General features: G+C 41.4%; 2 protein-coding genes across 2 annotated transcripts in view; both read right to left on the bottom strand.

Moving 5' to 3' along the window:
• Window positions 1–10,150, bottom strand: part of fndc1 (fibronectin type III domain containing 1) — a 59,145-nt gene extending 48,995 nt beyond the window's left edge. Inside the window, exon 1 of the mRNA XM_048250536.1 lies at window positions 10,078–10,150. Within this exon, the coding sequence (XP_048106493.1) occupies window positions 10,078–10,150 (73 nt within the window). The remainder of the gene's footprint in view (window positions 1–10,077) is intronic.
• Window positions 10,151–19,410: 9,260 nt separating this feature from the next.
• On the bottom strand, window positions 19,411–26,580 carry fam166c (family with sequence similarity 166 member C). The gene is made up of 4 exons (XM_048250742.1): window positions 26,406–26,580; window positions 25,640–25,859; window positions 25,010–25,119; window positions 19,411–19,616 (listed from the first exon to the last, which is right to left on the bottom strand). Exons 1-4 carry the CDS (start codon window positions 26,555–26,557, stop codon window positions 19,493–19,495), a joined length of 606 nt encoding a protein of 201 aa, XP_048106699.1. The 5' UTR covers window positions 26,558–26,580; the 3' UTR covers window positions 19,411–19,492.
• Window positions 26,581–27,075: the final 495 nt, after the last annotated feature.

The raw sequence follows: 27,075 nt of genomic DNA, 5'->3' as shown, positions 1-27,075 counted from the left end.
CTCTGTGACAGCGGCCGCATATATTCTGCGTCATATCTCGCCTCTTGCGAACTCTGCAAGCCCCCACCCCTCACTCGACAACCACACGGAGATTCTGTAATGTGCGTGCATGTCGTTCACACATAGGTTAGCCTCATATCTGAATCATCCGAAGGGTAGAACCTCCGTTTGACAAACCTCCACATAAACTCTGGAGGTTATGTCTGAAAGCCCTTTATGTCTCCATCTCTGTGTCTGATGCTTGAGTGTCTCAGTATGTCCCTCTGCTCTGTCTCAGTCCCTTGTCAGTCTTGTCTCACATCTGAGATATCTGGTCAGAATCAAACGCAAAAAGGGGGAAGTGGAATAAACCCTCTCTTGCCCTACAGTATGCACCAGATGACCTCTCCAGTCTCTCCAATTGCAGTCCTCTGTCAAATGATGCCTGGACTATAAATTAACCTTAATCCACCCTCTCTCCTTCTATGTGTCTTAGATTCTCTTCAGCCTCTCTCTCTCTCTCAGCCTCTCTCTCTCTCTCCACCTATCTCTCTGCTCTTCTACCTCTCCCTCTCTCTCAACCTCTCTCTCTCTCTCCACCTATCTCTCTGCTCTTCAGCCTCTCCCTCTGTATCTCCCTCAGACTCTCAAAGGGAAGCTACACCAGGCGCATAACTGAAGCGTTCCATTCGCGTTGCGTCTGCTGCAACAATTAGCTTCCACTATAATCAATGGAAGTAGCTACTCCAGATGTGATAGCGGCAAGCACATTCGGCTCTATCTCCCCCCTCTCTTTCCATGCCCTGTCTCTTCATCATTGTTGTGGCCCTTGGCTGGTTTCTGTGCAAATAATAATATTGTGTGTGTCTGTATGTGTGTGTTTGTGAGAATAAGGAGTTGGAAAATGCAGTGTTTCTTGTGAAAATATGTTACCTCACCGGTGTAAGAGTGTGTGTGTGTGTGTGTGTGTGTGTGTCTGAGTGTGTGTGTGTGAGAGAAAGACTTAATAAAAGTCTACATATTATGACTTAGGACATATAGGCATTAAGTAGCCTTTAGTGATTTCAGCCTTTAGTGATTTAATTAAACTGTGCTTTGTGTGTGTGTGTGTCTGTGAGTGAGTAAGTGAGTGAGAGAGAGAGAGAGAGAGAAGGAGAGAGAGAGTTTTGTGTAGTGTCTAGTCTTTATGTCAGGGCCATGTTTTTATAAGGGCTACACCTAAAGACCTCCAGGCTATGCACCTGTTATTTTCCAATGTGGTGTCAGAAAAGCATGTGGCCTGTTTTTAACAACTTTCTCTCTTTCTCTCTCTCTCTCACAGACACACACACACAAACACACACACACACAGCAGTTGTTTGAACAGGGACCAGGAGCCCTGTAGGGGTTAATGATTGGAAATGATGGATGCTGTAAGTTAGCCTCCTGAGCTCAGCCAGAGCCCTGTTCTAGAACCTTTGATTTGAAAACAACAGCACATCTGTTCCATGATGCTGCTCTAACAGAACCCAGCTCTAGCACCTTTCACACCACCACCACCAACGACAACACATTTGCTCCCTCACAGCTCTGCCCCAGAGCCATACAGTATATACAGCTCTGCTCTGCCCTCTTTGGTTTATAAGCTCTTCTTTTGTACCTTCATTTGTATCCTGAACCAGTCAACTGTGGTTCAGATATCTCACAGTTTCATGTGACAACAAATTGAAGACTAGTTTTATACCCCTTCTAATATAATCACTAAATAATCAGTAGTCTCCTCAGTGCAATTGACCATACAAGCATAGTAGTAGTAGTAGTAGTAGTATAAGCATATTGTGAGAGACCGTGACTGCAGTGTCTGTACCACATTCGGATACAAGTGCCCACGGGGACCAGGGTTCACATCCGACCTGCGGTCATTTCCCGATCCCACCCCATCTCTCTCTCCCACTCACTTCCTGTCACTCTTCACTATCCTATGTGAATTAAGGCCAAACCAAAAAATGTGTGTACTACACACTCATGCACGCACGCACGCACACACACACACACACACACACACACGCATACACACACACACACACACACACATCAGATTTTTAAAATTGTGTCCTCACCTAGTTAAGTGTCCAGGTGCTTGTCGTTGAGAAGGAAGTGTTCAGACCTCACATGCTGCGGGCTAAACACTGCTAGCGTCTGCTAGCGTAATAGAGTCATAAAGGGCTCCTCAGCCCAGAAAGATGTCCTGAGAAGAGAAGCACTAAAGCTATCGCTAACACTTCCCCATGACCTCCCCAACCGCCTGCAGTAAAAATGAGCCGTATAACACATTTCTCTGTGTCTGGTGAAGTGTCAAGTGTGAAGTGAAGTGTCATTCACTGAATCATGTCTATGGGTGAAATGTGATGCCATTCATCTAAGTGTAACCACAGACCGAGCTCCCTAGATACTAGTGCATTGACGGTGCCGACAGATTTGACACACCATATGACTCTCTGAACATCAGATGATACACAATACTGTTTCACATTTATGAAGGCAGTTGGACGTTTCAAAACAACTGCTGGTCTTGCTTACTGATGTTGTGATATTCTGTAATATTCTGACTGGTTCATGATGTATGAAGGAGTATGTGTGTTTTCCAAAGCGTGTGTGTGTTTGGTTAAAATGCAGAGATTAAGGACATCAACACAAGTGTATATGTGTGTATGTGTGTTTGTGTGTGTCACATAGGCTTTTAGTGCTAATCAATCTCACTATACCACCATGCTTACACTCAAACCTCATCTTTCAAATGACACCATCTGAGGTCACAAGTGGGTGGAAAACTACTTCTTTGTGAAAAGTAATAACTGTGTGTGTGTGTGAGAGAGTGTGTTTGCTTTACCTACCCACAACTCCTGCAGGGTTTTGTTTGCACAGAGAGGCCTTGACTATTGTACAGTATGTATGTGTGAGAGACAAAAAGAGAGACAGAGAAGGAGAGAGAGAGAGAGAGAGAGAGAGAGAGAGAGAGAGAGTGTGTGTGTGTGTGTGTGTGTGTGATAATGTGATACAGTTCTGGCCAGGTGTTCTGCTCTCGGAGCAGATGGGAGATGACACAACACTTAGGCCTAGTCCACACGTACCAAACCGATCTTTTTTTCCTCTGTCTTCCCTGGAACCGTATCAAGAATATTTGCGTCCAAACGGATCCATCTCAACATGACTCAACACGTTACTTCATACCCCAGGCCTATAGGTGCCACTGTTTCTTTACAGAAATTGACCAAAACTTGCGCTTTACAAACAGACAGAATAGGCTACGACGAAATGGCTAGTGCAAGGAAACCAGAATTGTATGTGTGGACTGATGGTGAACTGTCAACCGTAGTCAACTGTAAAACTAATAAACTTTTATTTTACGGTTTGTGAAGGGTGCAGTCCCGGCCCTTTATTTGGCTAACGAGGTAGGCCTACTAATCACCTTTTACTTTCTTTGGTTGTAGGATAGTCCGTGATTCACATTAGTTTTGGCTATCACCGCAATTAGGCTACTAAACGCAAGGCTTACCCAAGTTCTAGGCTATTCTGTCGCCACATTTATAATATTGCTATAAAACCTTCTATTAGTAACAGTCAATACTTTTGCCTGCATCAAATCGCATTTGCATTCAGTGTGCTACCATCGGCTTAACGTGAGTTCTAAAGCGCCTTTGTATGCTTATATCTGATTTCATTCGACTGTGAATGCATGTATATATGTTGTAAGACATGTAAAATAAATGAATAACACTGGCACTACGCACAAATCAATGTAGCCTAAACTTACACCGCACTTTCCTAATAACTTAGGAAACTCGCGTCACTGACAGTAGCTAGAATGCATAAAAAAACACCGGGAAAAACAGTATATAAGTATATATACTTTTTTTTTTTTTTTTTTTTGATCCCTTGAGGGAAATTTGGTGAAACAGTGTTCAGTCCACCAAGTCATAAGCTATCAGCGCTGCGCAGCACCAGTTGTGATATTTATCTTACAGAGTGTAATCGTAGGTAATGTCATGTATGAAAACTAGTATTGTTAGGCAATACTATAAGTGCAAGTCCAGGGCAGCTGAGGTGTAGCGATGACATCATCGATACGCAAGCAGGATGTGCGGTTTCGCTGTCTAAAACGAATTCAAACGGGCTACGGTTTCATATTTTTACACTCTGGGACCAGGTTTCAAAAAAGTGCGGTTTCGGGCAGTGAGTTTACAGGATTCGTTTGGACGCTCGGCCAAGACGAAGCAAAACCTCTGCGTTTAACCTAAAAAGCGTCTCCGTGCGGACAGGCCCTTAGGAGGTGATGAGAACTCTCCCAGTCTGGAGAGACAGGTTCACTCACTGGAGTCAAACGCATCAAAAATCTCTCACTTCGGCTCTGAAGCAACACTGACACATTCCCTCCCTCTCACACTCTTTCTCTCTGACACGCACACTTTATTTTGTTTTCCACTAACTGAGCTGCAAAGTGTTGCTTTGTGCTAAATGTGTCAATCAAGCTATGCCCACTTATTCCTCCGTGTGAGAGAAGAGACTGAATTCCAGTAGCTTGTATGGACTTGATTCTATCTATCTCTTTCTCCATCTCTCTCACTCCATCTCTCTCACTTAAATTCTGTCATCCTCTCTCCCTCTCCATCCCTCTGTCTCTCTTTCTCTCTTTCTCTACATGCTCCTTCATTTTCCCATTCCTTTGTTTCCCATCCAGTTTGGGTGAAGTCCTTGACAGTACCAGTGGTTGGATCTACTCCATACTAGACATTGGGAAGCCCGACTTTCCAAAAAAACGGGAAACTGACAAAGTGCAGGCCAGCCGTGTGGAAAAAAGCCCAACTCCATTCTTTCCTATACATCTGATCTTTCGGGCAGATGTGTGCAATTGGGTGGCAGATGTTGTGCGTATCGATGCCCCTGCTGGAAGGAGGGAGTTCCTCTTCTGTTTCCATGGCGAGTATTCTAAAATCCAGCGCTGGAATGTTCCGACTGCTCCCTCCTCAACTTTTTTTACCTCAAAAACGCAAGGATTCCAAAATAGACAGTGTAAAAAAAAATCATGAAGTGGAATTTTGATTTTGTACATTGTTGCTATCATGATATGTTATACTTAGCTAAATCGTTAGCTCCTTCACTTATCTAAGACAGGTAGCCAAATAATAACCCACTGTTTAAAACAAAAAAACAACTACAAAAATGCCTCGAATTTCCTCTTTTGTACCTCGCTCATATAAATGTGAGGTGTGTTGAAATGGGCAAGTCACATTGTTCCATAGGGAGACAATTGAATTCAAGTGCCTAAAGGTGAAAAAACCATGTAAGTGTGATCACCGTCTGAAACATTCTACTCATCTTTTCACAGACAGCATGAGGCAACTCATGTAGAGACAGACCCTGTTTACATTTGTTTTTAAAATATGTTTTGGATGATCCAATCCCAAGTGTAAATACAAGAGTAAACAATCGCCAAGACGCATTGTGATCCAATCACTCAAACCCATTGCCGTGGTGGTCTGAGACGCATGTGGCCACATATCTTTTGTAGTGTAAACACTAATGCATTCTGGACAATGGGAGTTCTAATAAATGTGACATTGGCAGAAACAGAATCTAAACACATGTGGTCAGAAATTGTCTGTACACCTTGGATACATGTGTAAATGGCGATGTGTCTCGGCTGAACGCTTTTGATCGGGTCACCCAAGACGCATTCTAGAAACAAATGTAAACAGGCCCATAGAGTCTGTGGTGGTGTAACACTCATGTAGATTTTGAGAGTGTGTGGAAGAGTAACTCATGTAAAGTTCTCTAAGGGAGGACACAGGAAGGAGGTGAGGAGAGCTCCCGGAGGAGAAGCAGGGATGTAAAGGGGAGGCGTGGACGCGGTCTACAGGAAGACAAGAGAAGGGAGCGTGAGGAGTGAGAAGAGGAGAGGAGAAGAGAAGATGGGAATTGAGGAGAGAAGAGAGGGGGAGAGAGAAAGAGGATGAGAGAGGATCAGACAGGATTGGAAAAGTCCAGTCCACAGCTGTTTCAGTTGAGTCCCTGGACACGGATCAGTGACCTAACACCCAGAGCATTTCCACTTTACAGTACGCCCCTGGAGAACAGGGGGAGAAAGGGAGAAGGAGGGAGGGAGAGAGAGACAGAGAAAAAGAAAAATAGATGCAGGACAGTTAGAGAAATAGCTGAGAGAGAGAAAGACAGATAGAAACAAAGAATGAGAGAGTCAGATGAAAATTAGTCAGATAGACAGACAGGTGGAGAGTGTGAAGAGAGACTGAGAGAGAGACTGAAAGCAGTTTAAAGAAAATAAAAAAGGTGACAGAGGAGAAGGCAGACTGAGTGAGTGAATCAAAGGAAAGGGTGTGAGAGAGAGACCAAAAGGGAGATAGAGCGAGCCTGGAACAGAAGAGATTGAAACAGACAGATGATCAAAAAGAACAGCAACTTTAGCTTCTACTAGCTTCTAATTCACTAAGAGCTGTTGCCTTTCTCACAAAACAATGTTGCTTTTGGTTTTAGACCTTCACAGATACCATCATAATTTACTAGGCTGTGGTAAAGATGTAGAGATCACTACAGAGGCAGTCTAATTCAAAGGGACCTAACTAGGAGTTTCTTCAGGGTACTTTCTCCCATAGGATTCCATAAAAAAAACAGCTTCCAGTGGAAATGTTCAGACCCCACAATGACATTAAGCTTTTTCACCCTAAGATTGGAATCTCCCTTTTCAGATGATCTCTGGTGATACAGGCTGTAGCAGCCAGAAAGCGATACAGCCTGTAGTAAAAGCAGACAGAAAGCGATACAGCCTGTAGTAAAAGCAGACAGAAAGCGATACAGCCTGTAGTAAAAGCAGACAGAAAGCGATACAGGCATTTTTGAAAAGAGACAGAAAGTCACACTGTTGTAACGTGGCAGTTCCCCGTCTCTTCACTCCTCCCGACCTCTGTGATCTGTCCGCTTGGCCGCTCTCTCTGCCCTAGTGCGCGAGGTCTGGCCAGGCCGAGAGTGAGTCGGCCGAAATCGATTTTACAAACCGTCTCAAACATCTGTGGCGTGTCTCTCGCGGTCCCTCCTCGCCCATAAAAGAGGCACTGGACTGTTTGCACACACAGTATCTGGCCTAATGTGGTCTGACGCGTGCTGACGGTTGACATGCAGGACCCCCCCAACCACATGGCCTCTGGGTACAGACAACCCCTAACCCCCCCCCCCCGCGCCCCCAGAGCTCCGGTCGGGTCTCGGTCTCAACCGGAGCCTCGCCTGTATCAGTGTGAGCTACTGCTACGCTATGGAACAGGACTGAGGCCAAACGGCCCTTCACTCCATCCAGACTCAACTCAAGCGAACAGGTCCTGATGTGTTCTTTCCACTAGGCAAGGCTACGGGCCCAAGGTGGTGGAGCAGTTGGACATGAAGTTATTCCATGCTCTGCTACTTGCCTTTTTTTCTCCACAGACTGACAAATTACTATAGGCAACCATACAATATCACATTATAAACAGACTACATTCAGTCACAACCACCCATATGAAGTGGGGTCAGTAAAGAATAAATGTTTGAAACCATGGCAAAGCATTGAGAAGAAAGACAAAAAATTCTGGCAGGTAGCTCCTCTCTCCCTTGAAATACCTTACTCAACAGAAGGGTGAAGTTTTGAGCCAAGAGGACAAGCTCAGACACTGAGATGGGAGAAGAGAGCAACCCATAAATGTCCAATGACGAAGAGGCAATGTGTGGGTCATCTGGTGTAGTATAGGTTGCTAAGTGCCAGTGCCGGGTGGTAGGATATCAGTCAGTGCAAACATAAGACACTGGTGGTAGGATATCAGTCAGTGCAAACAATCTTATAAGACACTGGCTTTATCAGAGATGTAAAAATCTGGCTTCAGAAAGTAAAAGTCTTGACATGTATTGGTTCTACCTGTGCTAATTAGCTGATCTACCTGGTTTAAGACAAAGATTATACATGGCGGAGCAAGATACTTCATCGTAGTTCATGTCTATGGGCGCGAAATGGGGATTGAGTCCTGTCTGCATAAAGAGGCGTGTCGTTGACGTGTCGTATTGATGAGTGTACATAGCAACCGGCGAACAGCAGCAGAATAAATAGCAGGCGCACGCTTGATATAAGGTCAATTTTCTCCAGACTGGAATGCTCAAAAATGTTAAAAATGTACCTCAAATGGTCAGAAGGGTTTGAGGATCATGAAAACGTGCCCAAAATTCACATTCCTAACTCTATAGGACCAAGATCTTAGCATATGTGGTGAAATTCTGAGCTATGGCCATAGGCTTCATTGGAACAGTCGCTGCTTCTGCACTGCATTAAAGGGGGATTTTGACACCCCCCCCCGTTCCCGGAAGTGGCTCCTGATGAAATATCTTGCTCCGCCATGTATAATCTTAATCTACTTAAGAGTTGTGCTAATTAGAATCAGATGATTAAGTGAATTGTTGGAACAAAAAAAATGTGGCAGGACTTTTACTTTTTGAACCCTGACTTTTACACCTCATGTCTACAGATTCAAGTTCAGTGTGTAAAATTGTTGTTGAACAATTATTAATATTAAATCCAACCCCTAATCATAAATTATAGTTAACAAAGTGTCAATATGTAGTTTTGTTGATAATCTGTGGATCTACAGATGCTCTGTAGATCCAATTGAAGTGTGACCGACAAAACAATGAAAGTAACAAATTACCTCTTTAAATTATGAAGATTAAATGTGACCACAAAACCCAAAACAGAATTACACAGAGTGGCCGAAACATCATGCCAAATGATGTCATACTGTCCACTCTAAAAAAAAAGAAAGCAAATAATGAAAAAAACAAAAACACTGCACAGAAATGCACACTTCAATATCTAAGTGAACTGTCCACATAACTGTTTGACTTGTCATATGGGCAGTGTGTGTCAAACCACAAGGAGGCTTTGTATGGAGTTTTATAAAGAGAGAGAGAGAGAGACAGAGTCTGTCAATGTGTTAATGTCTCTCCCTCTCTCTCACCCACCTTTCCATGAACATACCTCCTTCACACACCCACAGTACACACACACACACACACACACACACACACACACCACACACACACCCTTGTCCCTGAGTGGCTGTGTGAAAGCACGCTGGAGATCTGATGTCTGTGCCAGATTACATCATTGTCTTGGCCCTGTGTTTTTATCTTCACAGAGCACTGGTGGTAGGGTGAGTTCAGCTACACTGCGCATGATCTAATATTTGACATATTATTTTAATTGTGGAGCAAAGTGAAACGTTTCCAGCGGGTGCCCATGAGGTAAGAGCGTGTTCCATGGCCGCTGGCCCTGCAAAAAAGCGACATCATTTTTTCCTCACTCAAACAATCCCAATGGAAAAAGACAGTTACACGGGCTGCAGAGTTACATTGTTTCCTTCTCCAAGCTGGGGTAATGTAGGCTATTTTAAGGGGTAAAACTTCGGGCTGCAGAATTTCTCCAAGTTGGGATATACATAGTGTCTTGGGGTGTTTCAGACAAAAAGCAGCTCCTTCTCAAAACTGAATTAGCCTACGGTATTGTCAATCCCTTCTACAAACTGATGGATTTTGGTGTGGTGAATTCAGCATGAATTCTGAAGTAGACAACACTTGAAATATCAGACTTCTACCAAATCCAGACAATTACCTTAAAGCAAATGTCCAAACATTATCTAAGCTGGTGGATTCCCTCTGTCCTCCACATTAGCACCATCTTACAGTACCCACCATATTTACACTACCAACACTATGACCCCCAGGTCAAGGCAGTGGATTACTCTTGCATCTATGGACAGTTGCACAGACACATTCACACTGCACCACATGAGACAACATCAATCCAACAGTTTAGTTTAATGCTACCTGCAGGCTATTTTATGAACATGCATTATGTGGGGAAACCATAATAAGATAACCTTCAAAACAGGAGCACATATTTCGTCAGACATTCCTAATGATTAAGTGACATCAAAAGTTTGACCATGAAGGTAAAGTTTCAGAGTTTCTGGTTAAAAAAAAAATCAGTCTGGTATGTTCCGTCTAATTGATAGGTTGAGTTGCGTCTCTTACCTGAGAATATCGGGCATAAGGCAGTAAGTACGATGTAGACCGCGAGAAGACTCCGTGCTGCCGCGGGAGACATCGCGAATTCTGTTAGGGACCTGCCGCGCGCCTCTACAGTGGGTAGAGAGAGAGGGACGGGATGCTCGTGCTCCTGCAGAGACGGGCGGCTCGCCCCTGATTCCTCGACGCTCTGTCTCCCTCTTCCGGGAGAACGTGGGACTTACTTACCCCACCACTAGCGAGTGCTGCACCTGTTGGTGGTCATGGCCATTGTGTTTTTTTTTTCTCCTTTCAGTTGTTATCAACCAAATAAAACGGCTTGTTTGAGGCTATTATAGTAACACGTGAGTTAAAGATAAGCTCTAAAAACTGTCAGCCGGTTACCACCAGGTTTTCGCCAGACTAGCTCTGCGCTGCTCTGAATTAGCTTGTTGCTGTAGGCCAGGGGTCCCCAACATTTTATGTACCATGGACCGGTTTGATTCCTTTTTTTTTTCACGGACCGGCGGGGGGGGGTTTGGGGGTTCCATGTTCCATATGTGTTGTGCATGCATTACTTGAAAAGAACTAGCTCCAGTTATGTATGAACAGTGAAGGTAACGATCTCTTGTGAAAAACGTGAACTTGAAGAAGTGAAAATTGAACAATATGAACAATGAATATTGAACAACTTGAAGCTACATCTATAAGTGTGAACATGCTTAACAAAATATGGGAACAAAACATGGGAACTAAACGTGCATTACGAATATAATCAGTGGGAGCCCTGCTTGTTTCCCTGCAACAAGAAGCTTCCATCTGGGGGTGATGGAAGACAGTGACACCCTCAGTGTGTTTGAAATGTCCAGTCGATTGCGCAATTTGTCTAGTTGCTACAAAATTTCCCAAAAGGAAGCATGTTTCTTAAAGAGACGCTAGCATCCATGGGTTTTAGCCTCCTTGCTAGCATGCCAGCCTCTAGAAGGCAAATTAGAAGGATTGAGTGCAGGGTGCAGGTCACACAGTCAAAACTTAACACATAGCCTAAACGCACCCCAGTTTTTGACTCAGTGTCAGAATGTATGGCTACTTCTTTAAAATCCAACATGTATGCCATTATTTATGCATGATTGTCTAATTATATATTTCATGATGCTGAAAGATGGCTATAGATGTCATATTATGTGTTAAAAGCAGCATAGCATTATAAATGTAGAAAAAAAAGGGGCATATTTTGGTGGCCAAATTTGAAGTCAAGATAGGGGCCACTAAGGGGAGCTATGTGTTGGGGTCCATTTCAATTTTTGATCACTAGGGATAGTACTATAACTGTACCAAGTTTCGTGCTTTCTGCAAAAACTGAACGATTCAGGTAAAAATCTGGCCTTAGCCGCTGTACTATTTGTTAGGCTACTGGCCCTTTAAAAAATGTAAGCTCTAGCAAGCGCATGAGCTGTTCTCCACTCTTGCATCTCTCACTCGCTTTAATCCTGCAGCCACTGCACCTCAGCCCATTGCACACGTTAGACTACATTACAATTCATTACATTTGTACGTAAGTTGAACGTAAGTTCCATCTTAGTTTAGTTTGAACCTAAATTGACACTACGTTGGAGTTTATGAACTACTAATATTTAACAGGTTGCACCACACAAATAGTTTCTGTCATCAATATCGCAAAGAAAACACGGGCACAATTTCTGCAAAACTTGGTGGAAAGGTGGAGCAGATCCAACTCAAAGGGAATTTCAAATTGTTTCTATATAGTAGCCTGGCTATTTTTTTCGCAACGATAGCGAAAGAAAAACTTGGAGTCTCTCTGTGTCCATTTAGTGAATGATGAATTTGTGCGTAGGCTACTGTAGCCTAGGCTATTGCCGTTGTCCTTCATTTCTTCACGTTTTACAACATAATGCAATAATAGTCTAGTAAAGTCAGATATGAGCCTGCCTAAAGGCCTCTTGGAAATCATGTGGCATTAAATGCGCACTCAATTGCGATTCGAAGCAAAAATATCACCGATAGCCGAACGAAGGTAAATTGCATTTGTAAATGTGGCAACGGCAAAACGTTTTGTGGTTAAAGTGAATCGTACAATAACCAAAGAAAGTGAAGATGATGATTTGCACCTCCGTTCACCAAATAAAGGCCGCGGTTGTGTTTCTAGAATATGTTGGTACAAAACGTAATTTCTGTCAGAAACCAAGTAGGCCAGGGGTCTCAAACACCCGGTCCGCCAGCCAAATCCGGCCCGCGTCCGGCCCAATTCCGGCCCGCGACGTATGTCAAAATAATAATGTGATTCGGCCCTTGAGGCTATTTTTAATTGCGACAAACAACGATACTGATTAAAATAGACGATAGATCCAAGTACGGTGACAAATCTCATTTTGTAGCCTACTCTGCTCTACTATGTGCTAGACATCCAGAGCTTGATTCAAACCAAAAAATCGCTGCGCAAAGTTTTCAGGAAATACTTGTATTACACGCGAGAAACACGAAGACGCGTGCATTTGTAATGGCGAAGGCGATGCAGGCCATATTTTGCACAAATTGAAGCAGAAATAGGCCTACACCTAATGTTGAAAAACGTTCACGTGTGTGATGAAGTCTTAGGTAGGCTATGTTATTCACCTATTCTGATTCTGAAGGAGAATATCCTTTTGGAGATTATGATCGATCGTCTATTGACAGTGATAGTCACAGTCGTCTGTGAATGGAGGTGCGTCTTTGTGTATAATGACGGTGTCCACTAACCATACCATGCTTATTTCGACCCTCTGCCCAACATAGCTTGGAGGTTGCAGTGGTAATCGTGATGAAAGTGTCCGTAATGGACGTGGTACAGACAGCAGGGCTAGTAGAAACGAACTATGCGAACTTCTGGGTACTCAGATTACCCGCGATAGGAACTGATTTGACCAGAATACTTTATTGTAGGCCTTGTGGTTTAGTAATACATCACTAAACCATATACATCTTAGGTGTTGGTATTAGGTGTTTTCCTGTTAATTTGTTATGTGGGTAATATGAAAAAAAGGAAAGTAAACCTGCTCAAATATGTTCATCCAGTATTTACTGAAAGGTGCATAATTTGAGGTGCTTGCCATCCAGTGATGGGTACATTTACCCCCTTCATAAACTTTTGTTTATACTCAAAGATTTTACATTTACAGTAGGACTTTTATCTCTGACCACTTTCAAGCCATGGCCTTTTGAAATTTTTATATAAAAATCCAATGGTGTTGCTTTCTTAACCCTGACGCCTAGTTTGCCAGGTTTAGAAAAGTTATGAGAGGAAATATTTTTATTAGGTGTGAAACACACACATACCCGTTTTTATGCTTTTTGTTTGTTTTATAATTTGCATTAATATTTATTTTATCATTATTTTATTTATAAGCTAAGGTTGCTAGCACAGGTGTCTAAAACTAGATAAAAACACTTGCACTTTCTGTTTGCAGTTTTGTGTGGTATTTGAAAAAAAAGAACATTGCATTTTCAGAAATAGCCGGCCCCCAGCTCATTTGAGTTTGAGACCCCTGAAGTAGGCTAAACGTTTTCATTGTCATCGTGTCATCATGCCCATGTTCAGTAGGCTATGTTTTTCATTTATTCAAGCAGTGGTATAATGCATTTGGTATAATGCATGGGGTAAACGTGACGTGCGTCAGAAAAAAAGATGGGCCTGTCCCTCTCAAAACATGTTAAAATAGGCTAGTGTGATTAGGGACCGTTCGTTATTATGACCGCCGCGCAGCGAAGCGGCGGTCATATAGGTTTAGTCAGATTTTTTTTTTTTTTTTTTTTTTTTTTGTTTTTTTTTTTTTCGCATGTCCAAATTTCCGTCAATGATTCCCGGGACACTGAAAGACCGGGGTAGACAAAACTTGGTGGGCATGTAACCCCATATGGATAGCATGGAACCATCGTTTTTCGTTTTGATCTGTAGCCCCCACGCTGGACTGCACCCCCCGAAAGGAGGGTAGGGCAGACACAGTTTTCTGTGAATATCTCGAGAACCGTAAGGTTTAGGAGGACCATTATTTTTTTTTGTATGTTGATCTCAAGGGGCCATGTCAACGCATTCCATAACCACTCATTTCATGTATAGCGCCACCTAGTTAAACACAAAAAGTAAAAATGAGGTGGTGTAATTGAAGGTATCTGTGACCTAACATAGTCAAAACTGCACAAAATTGGAAGTGTAGGATCATTATGACACCCTCTGTATGCACGCCAAGTTTTTGTGGAATTCCGTTCATGGGGGCCACACAATAAATTAATTTATGTTACTATACACCAACTGGCCTGTAGGTGGCCGGAGACAGTTTTCTGTGAATATCTCGAGAACCGTAGGGCCTAGGAGGTCCACCTTTTTTGTATGTTGGTCTTAAGGGGGCATGTCAACCCATCCCATTACCACTTATTTCATGTATAGCGCCACCTAGTTAAAAATTAAAAGCATAAAATTAGGTGTTTTCATCTCAATATCTCTGGCTGACAAGGTCAAAACTGCACGAAATTAAAAGTGTAGGATCATTATGACACCCTCTGAATGCATGCCAAGTTTTGTGTACTTTCGTTCATGGGGGGCCTTACAATAAAATAATTTATGTGTACATTTAGTGACGCACACCAACAAGGATTCCGGGACACTGAAAGACCGGGGTACACAAAACTTGGTGAGCATGTACCCCCATATGGATAGCATGGAACCGTCATTTTCGTTTTCATCTGCAGCCCCCGCTGGACTGGACCCCCCGAAAGGAGGGTAGGGCAGACACAGTTCTCTGTGAATCTTTTATGGTATGTTGGTCTCAAGGGCCCACATAAACCTGGCTCATAATCACTCATTTGTGATTCCCCGTAAAAAAAAATGAAAATCAGTAGGATTAAAAGAAAGCCAAAATAAATATTCATCATCATCATCATGGCTGCATTTTCAGTATTGGAGAAGTAGTCGTTTGTCCACTAGATGGCGCATCGTTGCAGTGAGACGTAATTTTGTTGGAAGTTAAAAGGGGTTGAAAAAACAATGGACGCTTCATACAAGGACTGTAATTTACCGCAGCGAACATCTAATAAGGATAGGACAATGTTCACATGAAGTGTAATTCCCATTTCTTCTTGAAGCCGAAATAAATCTGAGGATGTTTATCGGACATGCTTGGTTTTACTGCAGGAATACGTTAATCTTGTAATATCAATAAGGACCTAGGTAATGTTACCGTTAAGCGTTGGTTGAGTGATGGAGGCATTTGATTTATTGCATTTGTAGAAAACTATAAATGCGGTTATACCAAGCAAATGTATAGCAGCACTGTTTGTATCTTCGACTGTCATTTATTGCGCGTGCTACAAAATCATTCTGTGCAATGGAAGATTTACCAACGTTACACGGTCTGATGCAGTTTTGCCTATACATCGTGAGACTGAGGCGCCTGTTTATTTTGTTTTAAGTGCGTGCAGGGTGTGAGAGGGGAATCGATGTGCTTTGATTACAGCTTGGTAGTTGTAGTCTGTGAAATTAAAAAGCACGTGTGTGTGAAGTATCCAAACAATGACACCTTCATTTCATTATGGCTGTTTTTAGCAAAACACCTTAAGCTACTGTGTAGTAGGTCCCATTTAGAAGTGGCTACTTCATTTTATGCTTTCATTGACTCATGGAGCTCGCGTGAATGTTATTACAACTTTTCGCCCACGATATGACAGTTTAAGTCCGCTTGATACTGTAAGGCGAAGCCATTGGTTTCAAAGGAGATTTTATTTGTGTCGCCAGCATAGCCTATTGACAATTTATGTTGTCAATAGGCCTACCTTATAATCCTACCTGTAGCTTAGGGAAGCTAACAACTTTCTATTAGGATCTAGTTTGTTAGTTACCGTTTTGTCATAACTCCCTGATGCATTTTTGCATTTAGAATAGCCAGAGCGTGTATATCTCAATCGGAAAATTAAACAATATCGGGTGCCTATGGACTAGGCTGGGTGAACCCAGCCTGATCTGCCCGCTATTTATTTTTGATTTCTTAAAAGATTGAGCTTGGTCTGATGAAAGCCAGACTAGCCATGGACCTCAGTTAAACAATGCAAGGGAACATGAATCAGCCTATATTTGCACTAACAATAACGGACAAAAGCTCTTCAACGTTGGCCCGTTAAAATGTGTATGAACAGTCTAGCGGCGCATTTCATCAAGGCCCATTTGGACATGTCAGTTATTTGCACCACTGGTTAGATGTAAAACAGCACTTCGTTTTCAGACTAGGCTACTGTTACTTAATTTGTGCATTAACAATAACGTTTTCAGACTACTGTTACTTAATTTGTGCATTGACAATAAAGTATTACATGAACTAAAGATGACTAAAATCTTATGTAGAAGAAGAAACATTCACAAAAATCCATCCATCCAAAATGACCTTTGTTTTTGATAGCTGTTGAAAACGGCATGGAACTGACAGAGATGTTTTTGTTTATAAATACATAAAAAATAAATAAATAAATAACATTATGCTGATACCTTTTGCTTTTCCCAAATACAATGTAGCCTACAGGTGTAAGTGACCTTTCATCAATCCAGTTGCAATGGATGAACTGTGATGAACTGCCCTACTTGTGATTGTTTAGAGATTTTAAAGGTTTTATAACAATTCTACATCTTCTTTGGCTATTCTACAATCTATTCACCTTTTCAGCACCAGTAGGGTACTTTCTGTGCAGCCGCACACACACACTCAGGCATGCCAAACAAGCATACACAAAAGTTTCAAGAGTGGGGGATGGAGTAAAATATGGAGACAAATTGAAGTGTGATTTATTTTCGCGGAACGGATGTACAGGACTGAGCGGCGGTCATATTTTGTACCGCTATGCGGTACATCTAGTTTATAAACGGGGCCACCGGAGGAAAATAGGGGAGGGTCATGTCTTTTTATTCTTTGTTGAGGGGAGGGTCACCTAACTTTTTTTTGTCTAGGAGGCAGGGACACCCATCTTTTGTATAAATGAAAACAGCAAAAAGTCCAAGTGGCTTGTTTGATTGTTGATTTCTGTCGCCATATAACGTTCTCTTTCGTTCCATTGTCCGTGAACATTGAACAATGAAAATAAGGGAGATTTCCCGGGTTTCTCACGCAAAATACGGAAAATGTCAACATTCGTCTCCAATAACTTTTGAAGGGTTGGAGCAACAAAGTACTTTATTCACGCCTAACAGCCTATATCCATTTGGTCAACTTTATCCAGCCCTAAAAAAGTTAAATTTAACTTTGGTTTACTTGTAGTTTACCGTGTAGCCTAACTTTAAACAGTGTGCATGCTTAACATAAAGCACACTTGTGCTTCATTCATCCACACATCCTCCTAACGTTTTGACAAGCATTTCTACCAATTGACCTCGTTCCTGCCCATCTCTAGCTTTGCTGTCTCCATCCTTTCTGTTTCTGTTGTTTGAAAAAAAAAATATATAGTATTTATTGGTAACCAGCAACAAGTGCAATTTGTTAATCGCTCTCATTCTCTCTCCTGCCAACAAAAATGTGTTACGTTCCAAATAGCAGTGCGTAATTCTGCTTCATAAAGTTGAACAAATACATTTGGTCATAAAAATAGCCAGTTTATGGTCTACAGTGTAGTTGGTAAGTTATGGTAGGCCAACTTGGAGTGAATATACAGGGGAATTCTTGTCTAGCTGAGTAGCCTGGCAGGTGCGCCGCGTAGGCATAGCCCTCACGGCCGAACACTGCAAGCGCTGATGAATCGTGCTCTCACGACAACCACGTTGTTAACTTAAATAGGCTTAGGTTAACATCACTCTGAGTTCGCATTCAAGCAAGCAAAACGATGATTTGAATACATCTGTTTCACTGGAGGGGCTAGGGGTAACAACAGGACAACACAGAGACAGGCCAGAATGCAGGACTAATGTTATGAGAGTATTACAGTAATATTGGGATATTCTGGGGAAAATATTAAAACGGCAAGACAGCGGGAAACGTTAAAATGATAAACCGGAAAAAAGTTGGCATGTTAGTTATTCTTCGGTCCCTGTGATTATTTGTGAAATTGTGCAAACGGCCTTTTAAAGCCATTTGAGAAGGAAGGAGTGTAGCAAGCTCCCAAATTGACGCTCGTCTAAAAAAATGAGTTTTGGATAATGTTCAGCTTCGGCAGCTTTACAATGACTGAGGAAGCCTAGAGTCCATAGCAACAAGTTCATGTGTTGAATTTGTTATTACCCAGTGTGCTTTGTTGAATGGTCTCAATGCTTTATTGTTTTATTTCATGTGAATACTTACTAGAGGAGTAACTTTTCAAGTAGGCTAATGCAGTTGCAGGAAGTGTGCATTTAGTTTCCATGCTTATTGTGTTTCCACAACAATGTTAGTGATTAAATCTACTGAAATGGCCACCATCTTGGTGAAGTGTGATGTGTAAGATCAGAAAGCAGAGGTTGTTAATAGGACGGTAGCTTAAAGATGTGTATTCATACCGCGTAAAAGCATAGGCGGAAGACATCTATAATTGGCCGGGGAGGGTCATGTCAGTTTTGAAAATGCTGCTGGAGGGTCGTTGAAAATTATAGCGCAGGCAGGGGAGGGTCATGCAACTTTTGATCGAAGCACTCAAAATCCCTCCGGTGATCCCGTTTATAAATAACGAACGGTCCCTTAGCAAATAGAAAAGAAAGAAAATCCCGGGGGAGACACCCCCGAACCCCCATTATTAGGCTATTATGACTGGCCTGCCCCCCACTGTTAAAAAAAAATCTAGAGGTCACGGTCATCTCATTTAAATGGTTGGAACGTCAAATGTAACAAGTAGGCCTATACGTCAGAAGAGCTACATATGCGACTGATTACACATTTAATTCACCTGAACAGTGTTTGAATCCTGTTTGTACTCACTGGAAATCTTGGACCTAGCAGTTACTGTGCAAAGCAGATTCCATTACAGTTATCTTATCACAGATTTCATTCCATATTAGCCATCAACAACCAGTTAAAAGATGTTGTTATGCATGTACAAAATACAACATTTGAACACCCATATTGCTGCTGTTGTACTTCATTGTATCTACAGCTGTAATGTGATTACTCATATTTCAAGCAGCATTTCTCTGGCCCCTCAGTTGTGATGCTTTTCATGAACTGCCCCCCATTACAAACTAATTGAATAGCCCTAATGTAGGCTATCTTATAGATAAATGTAGGACGTCCTCCTAAAAAGAGGACCTAAAGGCCAGTAAATGTAGGCTACACTGTATATCTCAGAAAAACTGCAAAGAGATTAAACCATCTCCCTATGTCAGTTAGTTAGCCTATGGTGAATGAATGGCCATACAAACACAGAGATTCCTCAAGTCATTTAAAAGTTTTCTTGAGATACATTCAAATGTAACTCGACTGCATCCCCTGGTGGTGGTAGGTAGTGTTCATCTGCGTTCGAAGAACACATCTCGCATCACACGGTCATCGGCTGATGTTCCGATTCCGGAAGGCAGGGTCTGGTAGCGCCGAACCCTCTCCTTTTCCGCCGGCCCTAGGGGGCCGAGGTCTCTGTTTTTGGGTGGGGAAGGGTAGGGGTCAGAGCTGTATCATTCCTATTCAATTAGCCAAACAAATAGCTACTGTATGAGATCATGTATCATTCCTATTCAATTAGCCAAACAAATAGCTATGAGAGATTGTCTAAAATGTGTTTTTGTGCAGCGTCCAACCTGCACAAAGTCTTTGTGGAAACATTTTTGACTACTGTATGTCTATTTCTGATTTGATTTTCACAGAGACCTCTGCACTAACGTCTGTTCTGTCCTTGAAGAGTTCAGAGTTAAAAAAAAAAAACTGGGATGTTGGGAGATAAGGGACTCTCCTCATTATATAAATATTCCATGTTTGTCCCAACGGTATCAAATTGGGAAGTTTATGAACTGTATCCCTTAGTACCCTATCTTACAAGGTCCCATGACAGAGAGAGAGAGAGAGGAGAGATTCAGTTATGACCTACTGTGTCAGCAGAAAAGAACCACTCCATCACATCTATATGAAATCACATCAGCAGAAGCCCCTTCACATATTAGTCCAGGCAATCTATGAGAAAAAATCACCCAACCCAAAACTAATTGCAACAGAAATGATTTTTGTTGTATTCAGTTCATGAAACCTTCGCAAATCACATACCAAAAGTCCATGAAAATCCAAGTGGTGGAACATTGTCAAAATTGGAATTATGTGTGCATAGGTCAATGGCGAAAAGCTGCACTTTTGGCAGTTTTATTGAACTTTTATAGTACAGGGGATATGTGAAAATTAGGTCAAATTCTTTCATATAAGCATGAAACTTGGTGAACTTGTACAGTTTGGAGCCCTGAACATTTTCAGATATAAAACAATTATCAAAAAACCCTAATGGTTGCTGTGGCAACCATAAATGTTCCACTATAACTGAATTACACCTATATTCTTCATTATATCTCCTGAACCAAACATGGTATCTCAGAACAAGTGATGCCTACAGGGATGAGCAGTATTTATGGTACATGTATTCCATATTTCAAATATAACGTATATTCGTAATTTGTATTTGACTGGGTTGAATAATTTGTATCAAAATACTTTATAGGTATGTATTTTTGTAGTTTAAAATATTGACAACTATTTTTGGTAAAACCAATACTTTTGGTTATGTGATGACATAAAAGTGGAAAACATTGAATGTAGCCTCTGACTGGTGCTGACTTAGAAATTTGCCCACACTTGTGATAATATTGACATTCAGGAAGATGATCCAGTGCAAGTTGAGTAACTTTAGGCGGGTCAATATAGGGTTCAACATCAAAAAAATTGATACAAAAGGTTTTTTTTATGGATTCTGGTACTGGCATGCTAAATAACATACTAAAAATCTAGTAAAATCTGACTTTGAGAAAGGGGTAATTTTCAAGATGGCCAAGAGGTTACAATGGCTATGGGCCCTATCATGACAGTCAACAGCACGGCGCAAAGCGTATAATCATCACGATGCAACACTATTCTACTTTAGAATATTGTACACGTATTTCTATTAAGTTTTTCGTTATGCCCGTCTCTTTTATTGAGCAACGCACCAAGGGGTGTGGCAATTAACGACCTAAGGAGGGGTCTAGCGCATTATCTAAAAATCGCTATCTTACACTACCTAAAACGCATTACGCCACTGACCAAGAAATACCTGGTCAGAAATCCATGGCGAGTTGTTTATATGTTATTTTAAAGGGACACCAGGCAAGCCTGATGCCTTTTCTCTACAAAACTCCCACACGCTCGGTCTGAAGCTCTTTTCCTTTTTGTTTGCATCTTCCGTCAAGGGTTTTCGTTGCTTCTTCGCCGGCTCTGCCATTATACACACGTTTGCAACAATCGCGTTTCGTTAGCCTGCCCCTGTACTGTGAATGCAGGATGTAAACTGATCCTGCTTCGGTCGGCGGGTACGATACACTGAACTTGCAAGCGGGATATTCTTCCTACAGGCAGTAGGGGCGGGCGAGAGAGTCTTTATTCGCCCTGTAATGAGTCATTTAACCATATACCGACTTACGAAGATGAGTAATTAAAAGTTGCCTGGTGTCCCTTTAAGAGTGCATTATCAACAGTGATGGGCAAGTGCACAATTACACCCTGCCTTTCTCGTCCACAGGAACGTGCACCAGCGCACATCCATGTAAAACATTACAAATTACACGATTACAATGGGGAACATAATTATAATAAAGATATCAGTAATACGTCCCACAATGAGTAATTATTCACCATCATTTGCAAAGTCACAAGATGTAAGCAACTCCTCTGCAGGATAAATGTCCTTAGGTTTCTTATTTATTTAAACACTATTGTAAGTTTTGCCTTTTTCAGGCTATTTTGTCAATGGTCACATATTGTCAGTCAAAAAGTATTTAACTGTGTATAACTGTTTTGTCGTTGACTATGATACCACGGAGAAGTTAGTTTCACATTGACAATGACTTCAAATAATACACAAGTGCAGATGTGTGTAGGCTATACTCTGCTTGGTTTTAGTAAAGCATATTTTAGTGGAATACCTGTTCCATACGGTCTCGCATGCAAGCAGATTCCTTCAAATGCGCCGCTGACTATCAAAATATCGATGCGCTTTTTGAAGTCGCACTGTTTGCTGTTAAAGGGAATGACAGATGTCACTCTCATTAGTTTAAAGGATGTTAAGCCCAAAACACACCCATGACTAATTAAGAAACATAAGATCCACCTTTTTGCCGGACTTTTGAAAACAAAACCCCACCCAATGTGGACTTGACAAACCCCTAAGCTATTTGCTAGTGACCATGTGTATTAGACAAATATAGCCCTATATCTCAATTACTATTCAGCCCACAGGGGTGAATCTGAGGACAAACGATGGTCAAATTAAACAATAATATGATTTTAAATGTTAACATTGAACATTTTTGAATGCTCTAGCTTTTTCAGCGATATATTAAAATCAATGTGTTTTAATACAGAGTAAATGGAATATAGGAATATGTACCATGTCCAAGGCATGGAGGAAGATAATACTTAACTGGCATTATATCTCATCTAGAGGGCATATGCTTTTAGAAAATATATAGTTTAGGGTGGTTAATCTGTTTTCCCTGGACATTATAGGCCAAAATGTATCCACTTTACACTAGATTCAGCTTTACAGAATACAGGGCAATGTATTGTGCATGGCATGGAGGAAGATGGGAAATGTCTGATATTGTGTAATATCTCTTCTAGAGGGTATATGCTTCCAGAAAATATATAGTTTAGGGTGTTTAATTTGTTTTCCCTTGACTACATGCCAAAATGTGTCTACTGTACACTAGATTCGCCTTTGCAGAATAGAGGGCAATATGTTGTGCATGGCATGGAGGAAGATGAGACATGTCTTAACTGGTGTTATATCTCATCTACAAGTAATATGCTTTCAGAAAATATATTGTTTAGGGTATTTATTCTGTTTTTCATAGACAGTATAGGCTAAAATCTATCCGCTTTACACTAGATTCACCTATACAGAATATAGGGCAATGTATACAGAATAGAGGAGTATGTATTATGCATGGTGTGAAGGAAGATGGGACATAAGTTGATTAATGCTATATTTCATGTACAGGGCATATGCTTTTAGAATATGTATAGTTTTGGCTGTTCTATTATTTTGGTAAAACCATGACCCATGCATAGGCATGCATTTTAATTATTAAGCTTAAACTATATTTATTAGTATAGCATGCACCTTTTGCCAGACGTCACAACAGTCACCTCTTTGGAGGCTAGCTGCAGTTATCTGCACCTTTCTATCGAATTTGGACATTATCCTGTCCATCTTCAACTTTGCCTTTATAATTTTCCTTTATTCATTCACTTACATAAACATACTGTGCTGTCTGTTTTAGCCAAAATTGTGCAAAGTAAAGAGGCATCATACAGGCCCCTCTGATTGGATAGACAGTCTCTCAGTCAACCCCCGGGCAAGAGGTCAATCACTATAAGTCTATAAGTCTTGGAAAATGATGAACTGATACTTTCGTGTGATAGGCCTATACTGTATATGATTCAGTGGCCTCTAAATCAGACCACCAAAAACACTTTCCTAGGCTAAATAATGCTTAACTATGTGTTGTACAACTTTAACATTGTGGAACACTTGCAAAAACACACTGGCTCTATTTAAAGACTCAACAACCATTTCCATTGATTCAAAGGAATGTAAAAATAGACACCAATTAGCAACAAACCAGTCTGAAATAAGCCTGAGAAATGTACTAACTCTTTGAAAATAAAAGAATGTTCCTCAACAATGCAATATTAAAATTCCATGTTAAGTTAGATGGGGTCAGATATTCTTTAGAATGCTTATTCTATAACATTCTAATTACAGTTTTGTCAGTATTTGCTGAAGGATAATGCATAAAACAACCCTCATTTTAACATATTTCCACCAACTGGATTTTCATGGACTTTTACTATGGTGTTTAGATCACCAATTGAAATATAAAAATGTGAAAATAAATTCTGTTGCAATTAGTTTTGGGTCAGACCTTACTTTGCCTGGACTATATCTTCACCAAGCGCTACCCCTATATCATCTGCCCAGCTCTGCTCTTAAACACCCAGTTCTGCACATATCTCTCTACCTAGCCTGTTTATGTTGAAGTAAGCAGGGTAGCGGATCCCTGGAGTCGAGACTACAAATTCGATGCATATTCACTGACTCTTTTTTCAGTTTTACTCTCCACTCCTCTCTCCCTCTCTCTCTCTCACACACACACACACACACACACACACACACACACACACACACACACACACACACACACACACACACACACACACACACACACACACACAAGGATACCATGAAATATTCAGCAGTAAAGCGGATACTATAGCCTGTGGACGACAGGACCTTGCTTGGGTTGTCATCACCACATACCAGAGCCATATTCAGAGGATGACTGAGTTGCCAAGGAAACTTGCTCTACTTTTGTTTTGCTTAGTACAGGTGTTTTCTGAGTGTTTTATTTGAATTTGAAGAGGATCAGTATTATATAACAGTACCACAATAGCAACACACATACAATATCCTCATAGTCATTACCAACAACAAAAACATCAACAATGAGAATAATACCCCATTTGAAAAAAAGCAAAACAAAATATAGCACTATTCACCTTGACTTACACACATATGAAAAACAAACCAACTCAGACAATGCATTAAAAGTAAAATTCACAAAGTAATGCTGAAACACATCACATTAATCCCCAGATCGAAAGCAGAATTACGTAAAATACCTTGTTACAGTACAGAAACATGAAAACACTGTCAGTCTGAGGCTGCATAACAAATGCATTATCTTAATGTGAAGCAGGCCACAGGCGACTGCGCTCTAGGCTGGGGTTCTTACGCTGTCTCCTTGGGGAACTTCTCACTCTTCCTGACCGGGAGCTGGAAGTAACTGACAGGCAGGCAGGTCCCGGTACGGTCTCTGTAGCTCTCGCGGTGACTCTGTGTCAGCTGAAAACACACACACACACACACACACACACACACACACACACACACACACACACACACATATGTCACTACTAACTCTCTATCAGCTTCACACACAGTAACACCCCACCCCATGAGTTACATTTATTTGTAGCTACTTTAATCTAAAGTGACTGGAAATAATAAATGTACAGATGACATAATGTTGGCTTGTGTTGGTTAGTACACTTGATAAATGGTGCAGTGTAGGATTAATACAGTAAACAGTAACTTAGATTTAGTCACTATGGTGCTGTGTAGCATGAACACACATGTGTGGGTCATATCTGAACCAGGTCATTTCAGAGGTAGAACTCGTCTTGAAATCTGAACTCATCTGAAAATCCCGGGCTGCTTCTCCTGCTACCTTGCTCAAGAAGAACTCTGAAGGAACTATTAACAGCTGTAAACAGCCTCCTCAGGAAAAAAAATCTAAAGGAACTGTAAACAAACTGCCTCTGCTCAGGAAGAACTCTGAAAGGAACCATGAAAGGAACCTCACCTGGGTAAAGTTCTGGAGCTCCTGCTGGCGAGTCCGTGCAGGCTGGACTGTGGCCAGGTGGCGGTCGCTGGACGCAGTGGATGGGAACATCCCTCCCCGGATGTTTGATGTTGCACTGGAGGTCATGGACGCGAAGCGGGACTCCTGTAGCCACTTGCTGGTGGTGTTGCCGTATCTGTCTCCGTAAGTGAATTTGGTGGTGGGGACGTGACCGCCATAGCTTTAGAAAAGCAAAGGAACGCATTGAACACTCAAACATAAGGGAACTGCTGTGAACTCCTGTGATAAGTTGACATGAGTAGGCCTATACCAAAAAATACAAAAAATATTTATATTCGATTACATTTTACTTTAAAGATACAAAACAATTCTTTATAGATTATCAATCAATTACATTAGAAGGAAATTAGATGTCTTTGTAGTCTGACATGCCTTGACATTTTGTATTATGTACAAATATCCATGTTTTGACGAAGGTTCAAGGTATTTATGTTTACATGTGATTTCAAGTTGTATAGCCTAACTCTGGTTTTAGGCTTGTGTATTTCATTAAATTATTTAGGAGTAGCCTACTGGAAAACAACATGACTGTTGGGAAGCATATGCTATCTCCTGAATGGCAGGGCATGTTGGATCGAAACACAGCCAAAGCCTATTGATCAGCTAAGCCAATATATCTCGCTATTACAATACATAAAACAACTACGAACTACGAAAACATATTACAACTTTACTTGCTATAAACGGACAGTGGTTGCATTATTACCCGGGTATGAAGGCTGGGGCGATGTAGGTTGCGTTGTTATGAGTGAAAAGTGTTCCATTCCGCCGAGAGGCCATGATGATACAAGCCCTGATTTCCCCGGGGGTCCGACGACCAGTGAAGCGCAACGCTGACTTTTGGGGAGGATGTTGCATGGACAGGAACGCTTGTCTGTAATATAACTCTCCCGCAACACCGCCTGAACGGTAACAGAGGGGTTACCAGGCAACCATTACGTGTCCCAGGATCTCAAATTATGACGTTGAGTGAACTGTTGAGTTCATGATTCAAATGCATAATTAGCCTAGTCAAGTCAAGTCAAGTCAACTTTATTTCTATAGCACATTTAAAAACAACTGAGTTGAACCAAAGTGCTTACAAACAAACATAAAACAATGACAATGGTACAACAACAATAATAACATAACATAAGGGAAAAATAAATAAATAATTGAAATAATAAACAAATTGGTCAAAAATAAAGAATAAAGAGTGTGTGTGTGTGGGGGTATTAAGGTAGATTAAAAGCTTGGGAGAAAATGAAAGTCTTTAAGTTAGACTTAAAGCAGTCAATGGTTGGAGAGGACTTAATATGTACAGGTAGACTATTCCAGAGTTAGGGGGCAACAACAGAGAAGGCTCTATCACCCTTAGTTTTAAGGCGTGTTTTGGG

Source organism: Alosa alosa, chromosome 8, assembly GCF_017589495.1.
Source record: "Alosa alosa isolate M-15738 ecotype Scorff River chromosome 8, AALO_Geno_1.1, whole genome shotgun sequence".
Lineage (NCBI taxonomy): Eukaryota > Metazoa > Chordata > Actinopteri > Clupeiformes > Clupeidae > Alosa > Alosa alosa.
The sequence above is the reverse complement of the archived record's forward strand: the minus strand, read 5'-3'. Positions and strand labels throughout refer to the sequence as shown.

Coding starts and splice junctions, on each gene's coding strand:
- fam166c (XM_048250742.1), bottom strand. CDS start 26,557: ATGCAACATCCTCCCCAAAAGTCAGCGTTGCGCTTCACTGGTCGTCGG. Junction 25,860..26,405: donor GCCCCAGCCTTCATACCCGG/GTAATAATGCAA, acceptor GCTTTTCTAAAG/CTATGGCGGTCACGTCCCCA. Junction 19,617..25,009: donor AAGTTCCCCAAGGAGACAGC/GTAAGAACCCCA, acceptor ACCCAAAAACAG/AGACCTCGGCCCCCTAGGGC.